At 53.7% G+C, this 17529-nt stretch overlaps 8 protein-coding genes across 8 annotated transcripts; 5 read left to right on the plus strand and 3 right to left on the minus strand.

Moving 5' to 3' along the window:
• Positions 1 to 137: 137 nt before the first annotated feature.
• Positions 138 to 1273, plus strand: PG997_002457 (Peptidyl-prolyl cis-trans isomerase pin4; the record flags this gene model as incomplete). Its single annotated transcript, XM_066806772.1, has 4 exons — positions 138 to 287; positions 364 to 481; positions 575 to 706; positions 1002 to 1273. 4 exons carry the CDS (start codon positions 138 to 140, stop codon positions 1271 to 1273), a joined length of 672 nt encoding a protein of 223 aa, XP_066674068.1.
• Positions 1274 to 1701: 428 nt separating this feature from the next.
• Positions 1702 to 3235, minus strand: PG997_002458 (uncharacterized protein; the record flags this gene model as incomplete). The annotated part of the gene is given in 2 exon segments (XM_066806773.1): positions 1702 to 1792; positions 1806 to 3235. 2 exon segments carry the CDS (start codon positions 3233 to 3235, stop codon positions 1702 to 1704), a joined length of 1521 nt encoding a protein of 506 aa, XP_066674069.1.
• A 967-nt stretch (positions 3236 to 4202) lies between these two features.
• Positions 4203 to 4964, minus strand: PG997_002459 (40S ribosomal protein eS12). Its single transcript, XM_066806774.1, has 3 exons — positions 4926 to 4964; positions 4401 to 4716; positions 4203 to 4333 (listed from the first exon to the last, which is right to left on the minus strand). The coding sequence occupies exons 1-3, from the start codon at positions 4926 to 4928 to the stop codon at positions 4209 to 4211; spliced, it is 444 nt and encodes a 147-aa protein (XP_066674070.1). The 5' UTR covers positions 4929 to 4964; the 3' UTR covers positions 4203 to 4208.
• Positions 4965 to 5634: 670 nt separating this feature from the next.
• PG997_002460 (40S ribosomal protein uS8) lies at positions 5635 to 6382 on the plus strand (the record flags this gene model as incomplete). Its single annotated transcript, XM_066806775.1, has 2 exons — positions 5635 to 5843; positions 6123 to 6382. The coding sequence occupies exons 1-2, from the start codon at positions 5711 to 5713 to the stop codon at positions 6380 to 6382; spliced, it is 393 nt and encodes a 130-aa protein (XP_066674071.1). The 5' UTR covers positions 5635 to 5710.
• A 512-nt stretch (positions 6383 to 6894) lies between these two features.
• On the plus strand, positions 6895 to 7692 carry PG997_002461 (GNAT family acetyltransferase; the record flags this gene model as incomplete). Its single annotated transcript, XM_066806776.1, has 3 exons — positions 6895 to 7090; positions 7179 to 7367; positions 7442 to 7692. The coding sequence occupies 3 exons, from the start codon at positions 6895 to 6897 to the stop codon at positions 7690 to 7692; spliced, it is 636 nt and encodes a 211-aa protein (XP_066674072.1).
• Positions 7689 to 8897, minus strand: PG997_002462 (uncharacterized protein; the record flags this gene model as incomplete). Its single annotated transcript, XM_066806777.1, has 1 exon — positions 7689 to 8897. One exon carries the CDS (start codon positions 8895 to 8897, stop codon positions 7689 to 7691), a length of 1209 nt encoding a protein of 402 aa, XP_066674073.1.
• A 2041-nt stretch (positions 8898 to 10938) lies between these two features.
• PG997_002463 (uncharacterized protein) lies at positions 10939 to 12909 on the plus strand (the record flags this gene model as incomplete). Its single annotated transcript, XM_066806778.1, has 3 exons — positions 10939 to 11253; positions 11274 to 12727; positions 12795 to 12909. 3 exons carry the CDS (start codon positions 10939 to 10941, stop codon positions 12907 to 12909), a joined length of 1884 nt encoding a protein of 627 aa, XP_066674074.1.
• Positions 12910 to 14387: 1478 nt separating this feature from the next.
• Positions 14388 to 16562, plus strand: PG997_002464 (uncharacterized protein; the record flags this gene model as incomplete). The annotated part of the gene is made up of 1 exon (XM_066806779.1): positions 14388 to 16562. The coding sequence occupies one exon, from the start codon at positions 14388 to 14390 to the stop codon at positions 16560 to 16562; it is 2175 nt and encodes a 724-aa protein (XP_066674075.1).
• Positions 16563 to 17529: the final 967 nt, after the last annotated feature.

Consider the following 17529-nt stretch of genomic DNA (forward strand, 5'->3'; position numbering starts at 1 on the left):
ATGTATGTGCATGCGCTGACTTTAGGGCTAGCTGCATATACTTGTTCGAAAAGCGGGGGGATCCAAGACTAGCGGTCGAAGGCCACGGCGGCAAGGCAGAGAGCCTCAAGTCAGCATTCGAAACCAAAATCGTCACAATGGCCAAGGGGAACAAGAAAGCGGACGACAATAAGTCGAAAAAGGACACCAAGGCGGTGGATGGGAAGGGGAAGGGTAAAGGAGGTGGTGCTGAGCAGAAAGCTGCCCCGGTGAAGGGAGCCCAGTCAGCGAAGATCCGCCATATCCTGGTACGTTTGCGCAATTATCCCATTGTGTCGGGTCGTTGCGGTGCGAGAGATCTTCGGTACTGACTGCTCAATACAGTGCGCCAAGCACTCTAGAAAGGAGGAGGCTCTCGCTCTGCTCCTTGGTAAAGATGGCGAAGACCCCAAAAAGTTCACCGATGTTGCAAGAGACTTCTCGGAAGATAAGGCTAAGCAAGGTAAGCCTACCCAGATATATCGCTAGGCCACTGCCACCTTGGAGTCACTCACTAAGGCGACGAATAGGGGGTTGCTGCCAATAATCGTAAAAGGGTTGACACCCTACGATCCGGCATTCATGGAGGTCGCCTTCAGCCTTCCGGAATGCAAGGTGGAGGATGTGTCAAAATATGCTGCATCACTTGGCCAGGTTAAGACGGGCGACGGCTACCACATTCTGCTTCGTGAGCCCTTGAAGTAGCCTTTTCTTCCTGGGCGGTATATATATTTCCAAACCCCGCTACATATGATGAATTGGATAATATCTTTCCCTTCAAACTCAAGCCTACCTAGCCAAGTCGAAAATGGGTCCGTGGCAGGGCCTTGAGTTCACAATTTACTGTTGCCCTAACCATCCCCAGACGATGGCATGTCTTTCGTCCTCGCCCGATATCCTCAGCATCGCCCCATGCTACCAACATCAACAGCATGGCATGATGTGTTGGCTCTTTCCCGGGATCGATTGCCATTATCAAATAGGACCACCTCCCGCTCTCGATGTTTTCGACAATATCGTGACCTTGCGTATCGATGCTCAAATGAGACCAAACACTTCCGACTGGCAGCCCACTGGTGGTGACCCCACCGGCAGTGTTGCTCCCAGTGGCGGTGCTCCCACTTACAGTACTTTCACTGGCGGTGCTCCCACTGGCAGTATCATCTGTCCAGCTTGCTACATCCCTCCCAGTGGATTTACTGAGCACATAGGCCTCCCCCACGAGGTATTTTGGGGGACTGCACCGTTGTGCTAGTGAGGAGGGATCTGACCAGTCTGTAATACTCCCACCTTCCCATTCTATGCTTTCGAGGTTAAAAGTCAATAGGCTCTTCTTTAAGTCATTCCTGTCCCCCATATATGACCACGAGGCTTTACCACACCAGCCAGCCCAGCTCCAGGATGGCAGACAGTCTCTTCGGTCTCTCCTCACTATCTCTTCCTCCCTTGCTCCTTCCGTAATTCCCCTGATGTTCTTATATCTAGGCTCGTGAACCCAACAGAGTTCATGGAGGAAAGATGCCTCCTGGAAAGCCAACAGTGTCTTCAGGTTTTCGGTCGTTGCAGGAGCTGCTGCACTGATGTCGAAGACTGGGAGCCCCGCAATGACTTTGAAACTGGGATCGCGACGAGAAAATACTTTCATTGCTCCTGCAAAACCATTGATCGAGTCGGAAGCCATGCTCAGATGCTTGGCAGTGTACACTGCAAGTAGTTCATGAATGTGTTCGACTTTGCGGGAGAAGCGATCCATTGCGTCTTCTGGGCATTGTTCCTTTGACGCTGACACCAGATCGTTAGAAGGCTCCTTCCAGGACTCTGGCCAAGCCAGGAATGGGGTTTCCTGGAACTCATAAAACATGTTGTCCAATGCGACATGTGGCTCCGGGTACGAGTCGCTGCAGTTCACGTCATTTGCTTGAAAGACCATCTCGTGGTCCATGAAGAACAGCTTGCGAGGGGCGAGGACGGATTCCTGGAAACACCAACCCCGACTGTACCAGACTGTCTGCTGAAGGGCGGCGACCGGAGCAGGCGTGGTGAAAATGGTCAAGTCGTCCTCCACCGTTCCCATCTTCTCGTCCACCCGGCCTTTCAGGTGCAGCATCATCCGTTCTGTCCGGGGAGTGCCGCCCACCCCTGGAAGCGCCCCTCCGGTACTGGCGGCGATGATCGTCAACGCCGCATTGGAGTATATCAGGTCCATCTTGGAGATGTGATCAGCAACTTGCTCGGCGGCTGCTGACTGGTCGATGCAGAACTGATCTACCCACACGTACCGGTAGCCCACCTCCGCGACGACTTGGATTGCATTCGACACCACCCTTGGTATCATCTTTGGGAGCGGGAGCGCCTTTGCCTCGCCAGCCTGCTGAGCGGCATCGATAGCGACCATATCAGCCCCCGCCAAGCCCCAAACGTAACTAAGGGCGAAATACGCCATCCCCGGTGCATGGTCCACGATAGTATACGAGTAACAGTCGATGACCCGCATCCCGGGTATACCGAACCGGCCATCAAAGTCGAAATCGCAGAAGCCGAGCCACTCGCGGACCAAACCCGGATCGTATTCCGGTAATACGAACCGCGACAGCGGCTCCGTCGCGGTAGACTCGTTCTTGGCCAGCAGAGCCCGCAGGTCGCGGGTCCGCGCGCACGCCAGGAAACCCTCCCGCTCGACCCGCTCCTCGTTCATGTGCTGGACGTGGGCGTTTTCGCCGGCGTACAGGATGGCCACTTCGACGGGCTGGAACATCCAGGAGATGCGTATGTCCATCAGCATGCTGCGCTTGTTGAAGGCGGATAGCTTCCACGATGCAGAACGACGTGGCGCCACGGCCACGCTCTCCTCGCTGTCATCATCTGCCAAATGTTTGGAGGAAGAGAGGAATGTCCTCGCGAAAACCTGGCAGAGAGCACAGTCTGGGTCCAGGCCGGCTCGCTCTGCCACGACGAGGGGGTTGGCTGCCCCCTGAGCCGCTTCCGAGGTGTGATTAAACGCGGCGAGCAAATCTGTAGCTCGGCATTGGCTGCAGAGGAAGGGTTCGTTCCTATCAGTATTGATGTCTAAGAGACGCAACTGTTTCGCCACCTGCTCTGGAAGAAAGTAATGAGGTGTAGATGATGGCTCTTCGTTCAAGTCATCATCGCTTTCCTCTGTGGCGTCGCTTTCTTTCCGAGCTATCAGTCTCCTCGTCTTCAGAGTGCACGCTGTCATCGGTGCTTCCATGTCCTTCCGACTTGTCACTTGTGTCACCAAGAAAACACCCATAACATCCCTCGACCAGCGAGGATCCCGAAATCTTCGTCTCTTTCAAATCCATCGATGTAGATAAACAAATTCAAGTTATCCCCTTGATAGCGACAACGGTGCCCTTGGTATTAAAGGTAGGTATCTTTCGCAATGGAATAATCAACAGGCCAGTAGTTTGTTTAATCAGGCATCACATCCAGTAGGACAAGCACCATGTTTAATACTTGGATAAACATCATTCTACGGTACTAATAGATATTCACTTTTCCCTCAATCCGAGGAGTTGGTTGCACTTCCTGCTATCTATGTAACATCAAACATGCGACCTGCAGTGATGTCGATTCGGGCCTTGTCGTGATTGGCCAGGACCCTGTTCGCGCGCTTAACCCTGGCGCGTAGGAGCAAACCCAACAACCCTTTCGGAAGTGATAGCCTTATAAGACTGGGACGATGCAAGTTGTTGGAAGGAATGGGCTGGGCCACGCTATGGTACGCCTGTTGCTATATTCGTAGACAAGGGGTCCATAACGGGCCGCATACTACTTGTTGGTAAGACCACAAGGCGTTATGTTGTGGGCTAACAAGACGCATACTCGTCAACGACTTCGAATAGATGTGCCACCTATGTTCATCCTCGCAGTTAATTGTGGGTAAGTGTGCAATCACTCTTTTGTGATAACCTGAGCCAAGCCCGGGAGTCTCGAGAGACCATTACTCCCGCCAATATTGCACATTCATTCACTCATTCACATCGTCAAAGGTAGGGACTCCATGATGATTGTCTCAAGTCTGCTTTTTCCATTCCATTGCAGTATCAAGTGCCCTAATTCCAGCAAATAGAGTGGTATATCCCATGAATCCATAGGGAAGACGTCGTGATATCCATCCTCAAAATCTATACCGCCCCACCATGTAACGCCGGTTTTTAGACCTCCGCTTACTGCTCAGTCTGGAAGTAGTTGAGGAGGATGGATCGCTCCTGAGACTCCTCACCCCAGTCCTTGACGACGACGCAAGAGCAGTTGACAACCTTGCGGGCGTTACCCTCGCGGTCCAGGACACCTGAAATAAAGCGCATTAGTAAACCGCATCGCACTTGGCGAAGATTGTATGTGGTGAAGAAACTTACAGAGACCAGCCCACTCGCCGAGCTGCTTGCCATCGGGGACCTTGATCAGAGGGATCTTGTGCTCGGAGCAAAGGGCGATGACGAGCTTCTTGTAAGCCTCCTCCTCGCAGGCCTCGTTCAGGACACACATGTGAGCCTGGCGACGGTCGAGAGCCTTGGAAGCCTCACGGAGACCGCGGGCGAGACCATCGTGCATCAGAGCGAGCTTCAGAACACCCTTGAGGGCGTCCAGAACGGACATCTGGCCCTTGGAGGCATCGGCGGAGACTTCGACCTCTTCGGGGGCCTCGGGGGCGTTGTTCTCTTCTACGTCCGACTAGAGAGAAAAGAAATGTTAGTAAATTGTCACTGCGCATTGTCCATGATCGGTTGTATGGGTTGACCAGGCTGTGTGCGCCCGTGTGCACAATTTCCACACAGAAGTGCAAAGTGGGATGCCAGTCGCAAACGGCAGCGCATCACAGACGCAGGCCCGCGGGGTATTTATTCGGAATCGAAAAATTCGAAAGAAGATTGGGAACATACCATCTTGATTTGCGATATGTCAGTTCGATCCTCGAAGAGTGTGGTGCGGTGTATGGGATTGTGGTTGTTGGTGAGAGTTGTTGGTAGTGGGAAATTATCGAGACTTTCGTCGAGAATCAATTGTTAATTGGCAATTCAATCAATCCCACGCAAGCTTGTGGCAGGCTTTCTGCTTTCTGCCGTTGAACCACACCTGTGATTTCTCGGTGGGGCAGATCTTGGAGATTTTGGAGCTGATGAGCCAATCAGATCTCACTAGGGCAAAGAAAAGTGGCTCGTGCAGCCACGCACACGGCCACTATCCACTACACACCGCTTGAGGCTACCCGTCAATAATTTTCACAGCTCGGCCTTTTTCTAGTAGCCTTCTCTCGTCCACCAACAATTCTTCACAAAGTCCAAAGCCCACCGTCGCTCAAGACTTTCAACGAGGTATGTATGTTCGCACCAGGATGGAGTGATTTGTCCCGCCACGCCCTTCAAGAAGCCAGGGAAAAGCAATCAGGTGCTGCCAATCGATCAAAATGTCGTTGCTGCTGTCGCAAAATGGATTTTGATCCTCCGGAGAGCTTCAGCCACTATCACAGATCTTGGTGGCCCCTGATACGCTTTTCCCTCCAGTACTGAGCGGGCAGAACCCTCTCTCAGCTCCATCCTGAGTAGAGGGCACTCTCCACGCTCAATGGCTTTTGAAGGCTAACCAAAACTTTTTCTCTCCGGCAGATACCTCATTTCCCTTCACCACGATTTGAGAATCTCCGCAAACAACCCACAACACCGCCAAAATGGTCAAGACCTCCGTCCTCAACGATGCGCTCAATGCCATCAACAACGCCGAGAAGACCGGCAAGCGCCAGGTCCTCATCCGACCTAGCTCCAAGGTCATCGTCAAGTTCTTGACTGTCATGCAGCGTCACGGTATGTCGACCCCCCACGAGAACCAACAACTCTTCATGTGGAAGAGACGCTTGTTTGGAAGATTTCTTGCCCTGTGGTGATACATCCGCCCCTCGCTCCCATTCGGCATGATAACTGGATACTGGTCTCAATCTTCCCACGGCCACAGTCTTTTAAGTTGCCGATAGAATATTGTATCACTACGGGCGAAGGAATCTTACAAGTGTCTCTGATCTATGAAAATGAAGTTCTCACTTTTAGTCTTTCGTCACATTTTTTGCTGACTGTTTTTCTCTCCAGGCTACATTGGCGAGTTCGAGGAGGTCGATGACCACCGCTCCGGCAAGATCGTCGTTCAGCTGAACGGCCGTCTCAACAAGACTGGTGTCATCTCTCCCCGCTACAACGTCCGTCTCGCCGACCTCGAGAAGTGGGTTGTCAAGCTGCTGCCCGCTCGTCAGTTCGGCTACGTCATCCTCACCACCTCTGCTGGAATCATGGACCACGAGGAGGCCCGCCGCAAGCACGTTGCTGGCAAGATCATTGGCTTCTTCTACTAGACAGACTACATCGGTCGATGGGGAACTGAACCAGGATCTAAATTAAAAAATAGTTGCGGGTTAAGAATGGATGAAGCACTGTGCTACAGCATTTTCTGGCGTTGATTGTGGGGGTATGGATAAAACAAGCCATGTGCTTGAGGATTTCTAGAACCAAAAGATTGACGATACCACGAGAATGCGACATCTGTCCACCTTACTTTACTGTCGTCAATTGACCCTGATTGCCGTTGTTTGTACCGTAACATTAGAATTGACTTTGGTGGACAATATCTATATCCTATGTTTAGGTAGTTGATAATCTACACCAAAATCATTTTATCCGCAAGGTTCCACGCCGGAACGGGGCATATGACCGGCTGTGCGCTAGCATCCCGGACTCCGGAGTAAGCTACCGACGCTCGATCCAATCACCTTCCTCATGGTTTTACTATTCCCTTGTCCAACAAAGTTGAGGATTGCGACGGACAATCATCGACAAAATCATGACTACGACATTGAAACAACTACAGATGCGTACTGCGGTACGCGAAGATGCATCCCGGATTGCGGAGATTCACATGGCAGCATTTGGCCGTAACGCCATGCTCCATGCCCAATTTCCAACCCTCGCTATCCGCAAGGGACTGCAAAAATGTATCAAGGACAAAGCTGTCGCCGACATAAATGATCCAAGAATGACTGTTCTCGTGGTGACAAGTTCTGATGGTAAGGACTTATAGTTGTGGTTCTCGATAGCCAGAGATTTGGTATATACCCCGTGATGAGCAGACTTAAGTACTGACTTCCCCACCAGGCCCGGAGAGCACCGCTGGTGCGGTAGTCGCATTTGCCAAGTGGTCACATCCTGTCCTTCCCGGCGAAGACTACGTCGAGCCGCCTTGGATATGGCCAGAGGGTACTGATCTCGAAACCCTCGGGGCTTGGATCGCCAAAGCTTCCGAGGTTGAGAGCCGTTCCGCCGTCGGAGGTGTTCCTTGCTATCGTATGTACACCTTCACTTGCCCGGACCGCATCCTCTGCTATCCTCTCCGCTAATACCATATATGGCATTACCAGACCTCTCCTTTATCGGCACTGATCCTAACTTCGGGCACTATGGAGCTGGCCGCCTGTTGGTACAGTGGGGCATACAAGAGTCCAACGCGAGCGGCATGCCTTTGTACCTGGAGAGCACCAAAGAAGCGGCCCCTTTCTACGAGAAGAACGGTTTCACTACCGGGGAGACCATATCCTTGCCCATCCGTGTGAACGGTGGCACCGATACGCAAATTTACGAAGAAATTGTCTTCACTTACTGCCCTACCTAGCACCACGCATAGTATTCGTTATTGACCCAAACTGGAGCATCCTCTACAGCATTACCGTCGTCTGTGAACCACAGCGCGCTCGCGATACTAGTCTCCTGTCGCTCAACCCAGGTGGTATCGAGCCTGCTCTGCTCGAGGAGACTATGCACCAAGGGGGAAGGCTCCCACAAATGCACATGGTCCAGTCGCCATCGCGCCGCCTCCGTCTGGGCAGCCTGGAGCACGGCCTGGAGCGCTGCTGCCTGCTCTGCGTATACGTCTGTTGATGCTAGTGGTGAATGGCCCTCGGGCGACTTGTTGGCAGTGCTATCGCCTTCCACCACGAGGCGGAGGATGTAGAGGGCGTTTTCGCCCCCCTCCTCGTAGGGATGGTCTGGGTGCTCATAGTAGCGACGCACCCAGAGTGCCCAAACCTGCTTGCCAGGGCTCCCGGCAATGGGCCCTTTGGCCTCTGCTTTCTTTCCGAAGATGTGGTCGGTAGCAAAGTCTTCCTTTCGAATATGCCACAACAGGTGATCCAGGTCTGGCAAGATTACCACGCGCTTCCGCGAGGTGCTTGGCATTGCCATTGCTCTACGAACCATAGCCTCGTCCCTGAGGCAGAGCTTTCCAAAACCCGACTTAGGGATCAGCTGCGCCGACAGAGTCGACTTTTTCGACACCATCTCCACTGGCGGGAAAACAAAGTGCCCATTTCTTGGATTGGGCATCCAGCCTAGTCTAGCATAGTATTTCTTCCCTATATCCGAATACAGGATGCTGCCAATAATTTTCTTGCCATGATCAGCTTCTCTTCCGCTCTGTAGCACCTTGCCTAGCTCCTTCATGAGACGGGTTCCGTAGCCGCGGCCCCGGTACTCTGGCGGGCAGAAGACGCTGGCGACGCCGTGAACGATGCACTCCTCGACACTGCCCCTCTCGTCGCTGAAGAGAGCCCGCTTTTGGAAAGTTTCGCAGGAGCAGAAGATCTGCCGCTGGCCGGGCGGTAGCTTCTTGTTGACAAGAATCCACCGGGTCATGCCTCCATCCCGGGCAAGCGGGACCGTTGCGAGATACTGGGCCTCGGCGAGGTACTCGGGAAGGGTCAGTGAGTCCTTCCACGAGGCCGCGGTGGCGGTCCAGATCTGGGTGCATTCTTCTGGGGTTGGCTGGGGGCTTAGATGTAGATCAGGAGATTCGGCTGGGAGTTCGATGGTTGGCGCCATCCTGGGTATTGTCACATAATGGCTTCTGCCGACTTGCGAAGCATATATAGGTAGTAGAGTGGATGCGGAAACGCTCTGAATGCTTCCTAGCTTCTATGTGGTGATGTTCTAAAACTAAATACAACGGTGGAATATCCGCCAAACGATGATCATGCCGGGGCCTAGATGCGGGGGTGGCCTCGGCCATGCGGGGGATAGCCATTAGAATTGGTCTTCAGTGTTGATCCATAGTCTTGTATACAGCTGGGGAAGCTCAAATGCAAACTCTCTCGATAAAGCACCTGGATTAGCTGTAGAATTATTCCATTCGATCTTGTTTGAATCTCCATACGGCCCCGTCCCACATGGAAACGGCATGCCGAGGCCGGCCCGGATGATGGGCTGGATTTCTGCGCCAGCACTGCGCCGCTTTGACGCATGTCTCACGAGAGTTGTACAATTGCCGCCCTCTACCGAAGGATTGAACGCATACCTTTTTCGGTAGGATATCCGATCATTGATGCATGCTTACTGCTGTTTCATAAAACCAAATACCTAAAGTTGTCCGAATTATCTTGAGATGGTAGGACTTTTTGTCCTATGCCTTTTTCGCTTCCTACTGACCTCATCATGAAGCTAGAAAACGGACATGCTCGCAACCAATGGGAAGGCGTGCCCATCACTGACATTCTGAGGTATCACTAACAAATTACTTACATATTGGCCCTACTCGCCTTTGATCTTGTATCCACCGAAGCTGAGAACCCATGTATCTAAGCCTCGCACATGTCAGCCCTGAAAGTTGCGCCCGTAAGCTGATGTCACTGGGCAACGGGTTGTATTTATTTCAGCTAGCAGCCAATGGCTTTGCCCAAGTTCTCAATTTGTCGGATTCTCAAAACAAAGCCTTCAAAGCGTGCAAAATGAGTCCGTCGTGTCGTTTGCTTGCTGTACCGCAACGGTTGGAGGTGCAATGCAACCCCCAATTACGCGTCATGGGCACTCTAGCATGTGGGTTTAATTGAAACAGGGATCAGCAACAGCAGACGGCCTCACACCACACCGCGGCAAAGCAATCGAGTTTAGCTGCCTGCTCCTTTCGGCGAAAGATGCAGGAGAGAAGGGCGCAAAGGAAATGAAGCCTGGTCCATTGATTCGAGAACTTGTCCGGCCCTCACACCCGGGGCCTGGAACGACGTTGCCAACCGACATTGCCAATGAGCCGGCAACGTTGGTTTTCCTTCAATTGGTTGATGAATACTTAAGTAGGTATCCCTGATTTGAAGAGCGTTGAAGTTGGTGCCACTTTTTTCTATGTAACGAAACGGGTGACCAGGAAGGACAAGAACGACTCCCTCCGCGGTGAAACCTGGAAGGCCACGACAGTTTTTTTTAAAAGAGACAGCACCTGTCGCGACCTGGGCAAGTCGGCTTCGCAACTGCCATCAAATCCGTCCATCGCAAGATTACCTACTTATATGTAGTTGCAGCACAGCACCTACCTCATGCCAATCCAATGCTCGAGTCGACCCGAGGTAGGTGACGTATCACATATACTGGCCTCCACATATCACGTCTCTAATTTCCCACTAAGCTTTATTAGTGTCCAGCACCAGCGAGTTACCAGCACGGCAGAATCAAAGACCCAGACGCCAGACGCCAGACTCCAGAGACCCAGGCCCAGGAACCAAGCCGAGACCAGACAGGACACACGCATGGTAGCTGTAGCACACCATCGCGGCCTATACCATCGTCCCTTCTTCCCCAGACAACCACAATCTGAGTTTCCCCCACACCTCAGATGACTTTCTGGCCGGTCCAAATGTCGCAGCGTCGTCTTGTCAATCGTTAGCCAACCCCAGTCCTCATAATCTTCTTGCCACGATCCCTTTCTTCCTTTTTGGGTGGTCAAAGGAGTCCTTTCTGTCCGTCGTGACGTCTCTTGTCCCTCCTATAGTCGCCCCGAATACCTCACCAAACCAGACCCCCACCACCGGACTGCGGCTCACTATCTCATCTAGTCAGGGAAACCTTCAGCGGTGCTGCTGCCAGTCCAGCAGCCATGGGCGCACGAATGCGACCTCGGCAGGTGCTCCTGACCGCAGCCCTCGTCTTCTTCGTCATTTGCGTCATGTCCCTGTCGCGCGTCTCGACACCCGCCACCAACATTGGAACCAAATTCCCAGCCTCGGCGGCATCACACCACGGCACCACCGCGGCCTCTTTAGAAGACACGGCCGCGCCGCCACCCGAAGCATACGATCCCACGCCGCAAGCCCCGCCAATCGGCGTACATCCCATGCGACACCTGATCGATAAGGCCGAGCATGAGTTCAAGGTGTTAAAAGAGGGCCAGTCGAAGACGCTCGAAGACGCCGTCGCAGAATACCAGAGGAGATACAACATCCCTCCACCCCCAACTTCGATAAATGGTTCGCCTTCGCCAAGGCCAGGAACGTCCAGCTTATCGATGAGTTCGACAACATCCACGACGCATTGACGCCCTTCTGGGGGCTCAAACCAGCCACCATCCGCGCGAGAGCCCAGGAAGCCTTAGGGTTCGACAATCAGTTGCTGGGAGTCTTGGTGCGCGACGGGAAAGTGTCATACATGCAGGGAGGCGGCGATTGGCAACGCGAGGCGACCGCTGGGATGATGGACAAGTTCGTCCATTGGCTACCTAGCATGGACTTGTGCTTCAATCTCCACGACGAGCCGCGGGTAATGGTGCCGCATGACGACCTATCCAGGCTCGTTAAGAAGGCCAGGGAGGTCAACATGCCAGCAGCGAATGAGCGGAAGAAGCCAAAAAACGGCTTCACGAAACAACCGAAGGGATTGAGCGCCGGGACCAAACTGGAGGAGAGCAAGCTAACCAGGTTCAACGTCTTCGCGCATCAACCAACCTGGACCCATTCGCGTTTATCCTGCCCGCCAGAGAGCCCCGCGAGAGGCCTCGAGGATGAGGACAAGAAGGACGATCTTTCCAAGTATGCCCTTGGGGAGTTGGGCTTCGTATACAACATCACGGCCATGTCCGACATCTGCAATTCGCCCTCGCTCAGTTCGAGCTACGGCTTTTTCGACCGCCCAAACGCTTACAACATTGTCCATGACCTGTTCCCCATCTTCTCGCAGTCGAAGCTTTCGTCTTACTCGGACATTATTTACCCCTCGCCTTGGTATTGGTACGGAAAGGTCACCTATAACGAGGAACTAGACAGGCCCTGGAGCGAGAAGGAGGACAAGTTCTACTGGCGCGGAAGCACCACTGGTGGGTTTAGCAGAAACGGTGGTTGGCGCCGCCAGCATCGCCAGCGATTCGTGCAGAAGGTCAATGCGGCGGATCAGGCCAAGATCCTAGTCAACACTGGATTCGGGACGAGTCAGCATTGGGAGTCGAAGCTGGTCAACCGTGGCGACTACAAGGAGATCATGGACATATTCTTCAGCCACATTGGCCAGTGTGACCCTGGCGACTGCGAAGCCCAGCGGGAGTTCTTCACCATCAAGGACCGCGTAGAACAGCAGGATGCTTGGCGGTACAAGTACCTACTCGACATTGACGGCAACGCTTTCAGTGGTCGTTTCTATGCCTTCTTGAAGAGCCGGAGCATGGCTTTCAAATGGGCCATATTCCGCGAGTGGCACATGGACTGGTTGAAGCCATGGGTCCACTACATACCGCTCAGTCTGCAGGGCGATGAGTGGCTCGAGGCCGTCCGGTACTTTGGTGACGGCACCACAAGCCAGAAGGAGGTCGAAAAACTCACCATCCAAAAACGGGAGTGGGCGAATAAGACTCTTCGAAATGAGGATTTTGAGGTCTGGTTTTTCAGGCTACTACTAGAGTCAGTACTACCCTCGCCTAGACAAGCCGTGATACATGATGATGAGTGGAACTAACTGGTGACACAGATACGGTCGGGTCATTGATGATGACCGCGATAATATTGGATTTTCCACCGGCACAACCAGTGCTCCTCCTGTAAGCACACCCAAAGAGGCCACGGGAAAGAAGCCCATACAATAGGCCCCTTAAATTAGGAAGGCCCTGCATCGTCGTCATGCTCGGCCATTATCTGCATTTTCCAACTGCCGTCTGATGACAGCCGGCAAGATTCTGGTATTGCGATACGGTTGATTAAGTGTTTTATCTGCATGCACATCAGCATATGGGAGGAGTTTTTCTCATTTAGATGGTCCAATTGGCGGGGAGTTTGTGGTTGTCTTTTTCGTTTCCGGGTACGGTCCGTTGCGATCTATGGTCCCCAGGAAGCCTAAAAATTGGGCGGTGATGGATGTCAGTCTCTTGTACAACTTGATTCCCCCTCCCCTTTCTTGTTTCAGCCAATGTATTGAGTAGGTGTATCAAAGGGATGAATGCTGAGATGGGAACATGAATATACCCCCAAAGTCGTTTCGGTATATAGGGAGGAACGATTTATATATATTCTTCACATTATTTCATGGTGGCGGTGGTCGGACGAACCTCAAATAGAGTTGGATCATAGGGGATACTGGTGCCTACTTCGGTCCATTTGAGGCTATTATAAACTCAGCAAGCAAATTCGTCAATTATCCTATTAGTGCTCAAACGCCCTCACGACGGCCTGTCCATATAAAAAAGGGGGGGGGGAAAGACCTTATCTTGCAACAACTTATCAGTTACCTGACTTATCGATGGACACATTAACGCTGCTTGTATGTTTAGAAGCACAGAGGTGGCAGGATTCTCCCCTACCGACTTGGTCATAATTCCTTGCTTTCCGGCCGGGTGCGTTTCTTCCTCTTGTACCGGGCCATGCCTCCCAACTAATTACCCATCATCGGTCTTCCGAATCGAAAGGGCAGTGCTGTAAATACTTACTTGTTTAATACCGGGGAGAACTTAGAACGTCGTGTCTGCCTCCCCAAATCCGTCTTACAGCAGTGGAGTTCTCTTTGCCTCGGAGGCTTAGGTGTGTCCATCAACAGTCGGAATCGGCCAAGCTCACGAACCTGTCTCCGATACAAAGTTTTATGGGCACTTGACCTCCAGCCTTGAGTCCTGGTGTGGATTCGAACTGATCAGCTCCAGTGTCTCCGAAACCCATTTTCGGAGAAGAAGTGCGCTCGTCTGCCTCGAGAACCGTCCCCAGATCGGATATAGATCAACATTAGCCAGCAATAGGTATCACACAGGAACTTTGTTTTCACGATACCTTCATTTCCAGAGTTGTTACTATCGGAGAATATGCTAAACCCTGCGTACAGTAAGAACTCTGCCGTATTGGGCTTGAGGCAACCACGTAGTCCACCAACCTTATACTGTATCTGCCATTACCAGCGTGCTTCACGATCCACCGTGCATAACTTCCCAACCTGGTTCCCTTGAGTCTCTGAATATGTGCCTTTCTCCGTTCTTGCAAGCAATTCGTCAACTGGGGTATATAACCTGATAGCTATCCCCCAATTAATCGATCAATACTTATCTATCTTCCCCATCTTTCTCTTATTATACACTACACCATGACGAACTCATTCAACCAAAAGCTTTCTGCCCTCCGGAATTCCTCGGCTTGGAAGACTGGGGGCGATAAGGAGACCCAACAACCAACCCTCATGGTTAGGAATCCTCCTTCTCTCGTCCCTAGTCCCCTTAGCAGAGTCCAGACCAGTGCCGACATACCAGTCAATGGTGACAGCGCCCCTGCAAGGGCCTCTGATGCGCCTCATGTCAGATTCAACTCCCACGCTGTGAACGGCAACGACCATGACTCGAATAATGGTGCCAAAGTCGACGGCAACAACGATGATGACGATGACCGAGTTCTGATCCAGCGGGTACACTACGCCTCCCACCTGGCGACCTCGTGGACCCAGAGGAAGAAATGGTGCATCCTCATCGTCGCCGGCCTGGCCCAGCTCGCCATGAACCTCAACACGACCCTGTACTCCAACGCCCAGAACGGGGTCGCGGCCCACTACGGCGTCAGCACCTCGCAGGCTGTCTGGGGCGCCGCCGCTTTCCTCATCACCTACGCTTTCGGATGTGAGCTGTGGGCGCCGTGGTCCGAGGAGTTCGGCCGCCGCCGTGTCCTCCAGCTGTCCATGTTCCTGGTCAACTGCTTCTGCCTGCTGGCCGCGCTGGCGCCCAACTTCCCGACCCTGATCGCTGCCCGCGCTCTCGGTGGTCTGTCCACCGCCGGCGGCTCCGTCACCCTAGCCATGATCACCGACATGTACGGCCCCGACGACCCTTGGTTCCAGTACGCCACCAACTTCATGTCGCTCGCCTCGCTCCTGGGCTCCATCGTCGGCGCCGTCGCGGGCGGCTTCATCGAGGCCAACCTGCCCTGGCAGTGGTGCATGTGGATCCAGCTCCTCTTCGGCGGCGCCGTCCAGCTCGTCCACCTGGCCACCGTGCCCGAGACCCGCTCCACCGTCGTCATGGACACGGTCGCCAAGGCGCTGCGCAAGGCGGTCCTCAAGTCGGGCGACGAGAACAACCCCATGGTCCACGTCTACGGCCCCGGCGAGCTCGGTGAGGACGGCGGCTTCAGCTGGCGCGAGTACGCCGAGGCGCAGTGGCGGCCCTTTGGCATGCTGCTGCGCGAGCCCATCGTGACGGCCCTGGCGCTGCTGTCCGGCTTCTCCGACGCGCTCATCTTCATGTTCGTGCAGAGCTTCGCCATCATCTACGGCCGCGACGCCAGCGGCAGCGGCTGGGGCTTCAGCACCATCGGCGTCTCGCTTGCCTTCATCCCCATCGGCCTCGGCTACGTGATTTGTTACCTGTCCTTCATCCCGGCCATCCGGCGCAACACGGCGCTGCGGACCGCGAACCCGGCCTCGGAGCACGCGCAGTACGAGGCGCGGCTGTGGTGGCTCAACTACACGGCCCCGTGCCTCTCGCTCGGCCTCTTCGTCTTCGCCTTCGTCGCCTGCTTCCCGGGCGTGACCGACCACGTCCACTGGTTCCCCTCCATGGTCGCGAGCTGCCTCATCGGCATCGCCAACTACGCCATCTACATGGCCACCATCGACTACACCCTGCGCGCCTACGGCGTCTACGCCGCGTCCGCCACGGGCGGCAACGGCTGGGCCCGCGACTTCCTGGCGGGCATCCTGACCTCCTTCGCGGTGCCCTTGTTCGAGAAGGTCGGCAAGTTCAACATGATGATGATCCTGTTCGCGCTCGCCCTGCTGCTCACCGCGAGCGTCTACGTCGTCTACTTCAAGGGCCCCTGGCTGCGCCACCGCTCCAAGTTCGCGCAGACCCTCGCCTCGCGCGGCGAGGAGGAGAACAACAACAACAACAACAACGCGGCCGACGGCGCTGCTGCTGGAGTGGTGCCCGAGACCGACCGCGGCGACGACGTCGAGCACGGGACTGGTAGTTCCGCCGCGGCCGCGCCTACGGTTGTGGTGGCGGCGGCGGGGGGACGCTATAATGTTGAGTACCTCGGAAAGGAGGAGCTGCCTGGGAGCCGCGTTGCGTCTCGGGGTAACACGCCCTCGCACTCGCGCCGTGGCAGTGTCGAGTTGAGGCAGTGGAGCCGGCGGACGAGTTACCGTCCCCATCATCAGCAGAAGCAGCAGCAGCAGCATCCCCAGCAGTTCACTCCTCAGATCAGTTTGGCTGAGGCTGCAGAGCGTGTTATTAATGACAGGGCGGCGGAAAATGGCAACGCACAAGTTTGATCAGTTTTAAAAAAGACAGGGTTCTGCACAGAGACTAGTTAGCAACAAGATGGATATGTACATTTCATTAGACGCTATGTTACTTGATGGCTTCTTTTCGAGAGAGTTCCGAGCAGTTCGGGGGAGAGGGCAGGTCGTGGAGGTGGAGGTTGACATTGGTGAACACACATTGGGCTTCTATGCTCAGCAGGTGGTGCTGTCACATTCAGGAGGGGGATATACCCAGACGCTACATTTCATACAGTTTCCATACCTATACTTATATAACTTATACACACACCCGAGCCATTCTGACTCTATACCAGTGCAAGCGGGATTGTGTTCGACTCGTTCGTTTTTGCCATGGTCCGTTTCCAGAGAGATATTAAGGAACCATAGAAAAGTACCCCCGTGCTATATATAGGTACATAGTCTCACGTGTCCATGACATTATGCGGGAGCGAAGCGGGAAAACGCACGACATATGCAGAACATACTTACATACAGCAAGAATCCATCACGTGTATCCCCCTGTATGCATGAGTATGCAGGGAAAGATGGGGGCCCTCGCGTTGCTATGGGACCAGCTGGCCGCAGGATAGGCCGCAGCATGTGGGAGCAGTAGGGGTCAAGGGTGTAGCTTCTTCCCTGTGATGTCTGTCGTATGTGGGGGGATGTGGAGGAGAAGAAAGCCTCTCTCTCTCTTCTTGCAGGAGGAAGCAAGCTAGTCGGACGAACCAATAGGAGGGCCTTGTCTGACCGAAAATGGGAAGCCCTTAGGCTCTGCTTCGTTTAGTGTGACAACTACACAGATGGAAGGAAGCTGTGACAGTCCTCCGTTTCTGATTCGAAACTGAGTAAGACTGTCCAAAGCAGATTTCATCCCGCGGGTCTCTTGGGCTAACAATTTGAACTTGTAATCGAACTTTTATTGTTCATTTAACTCATGTCGTAACCATTATGAGCGTAAGCTCACCTCTCTAATTAA

Source organism: Apiospora hydei, assembly GCF_038363865.1.
Source record: "Apiospora hydei strain CBS 114990 chromosome Unknown utg000003l_segment0_segment0, whole genome shotgun sequence".
Taxonomy (NCBI): Eukaryota; Fungi; Ascomycota; class Sordariomycetes; order Amphisphaeriales; family Apiosporaceae; genus Apiospora; species Apiospora hydei.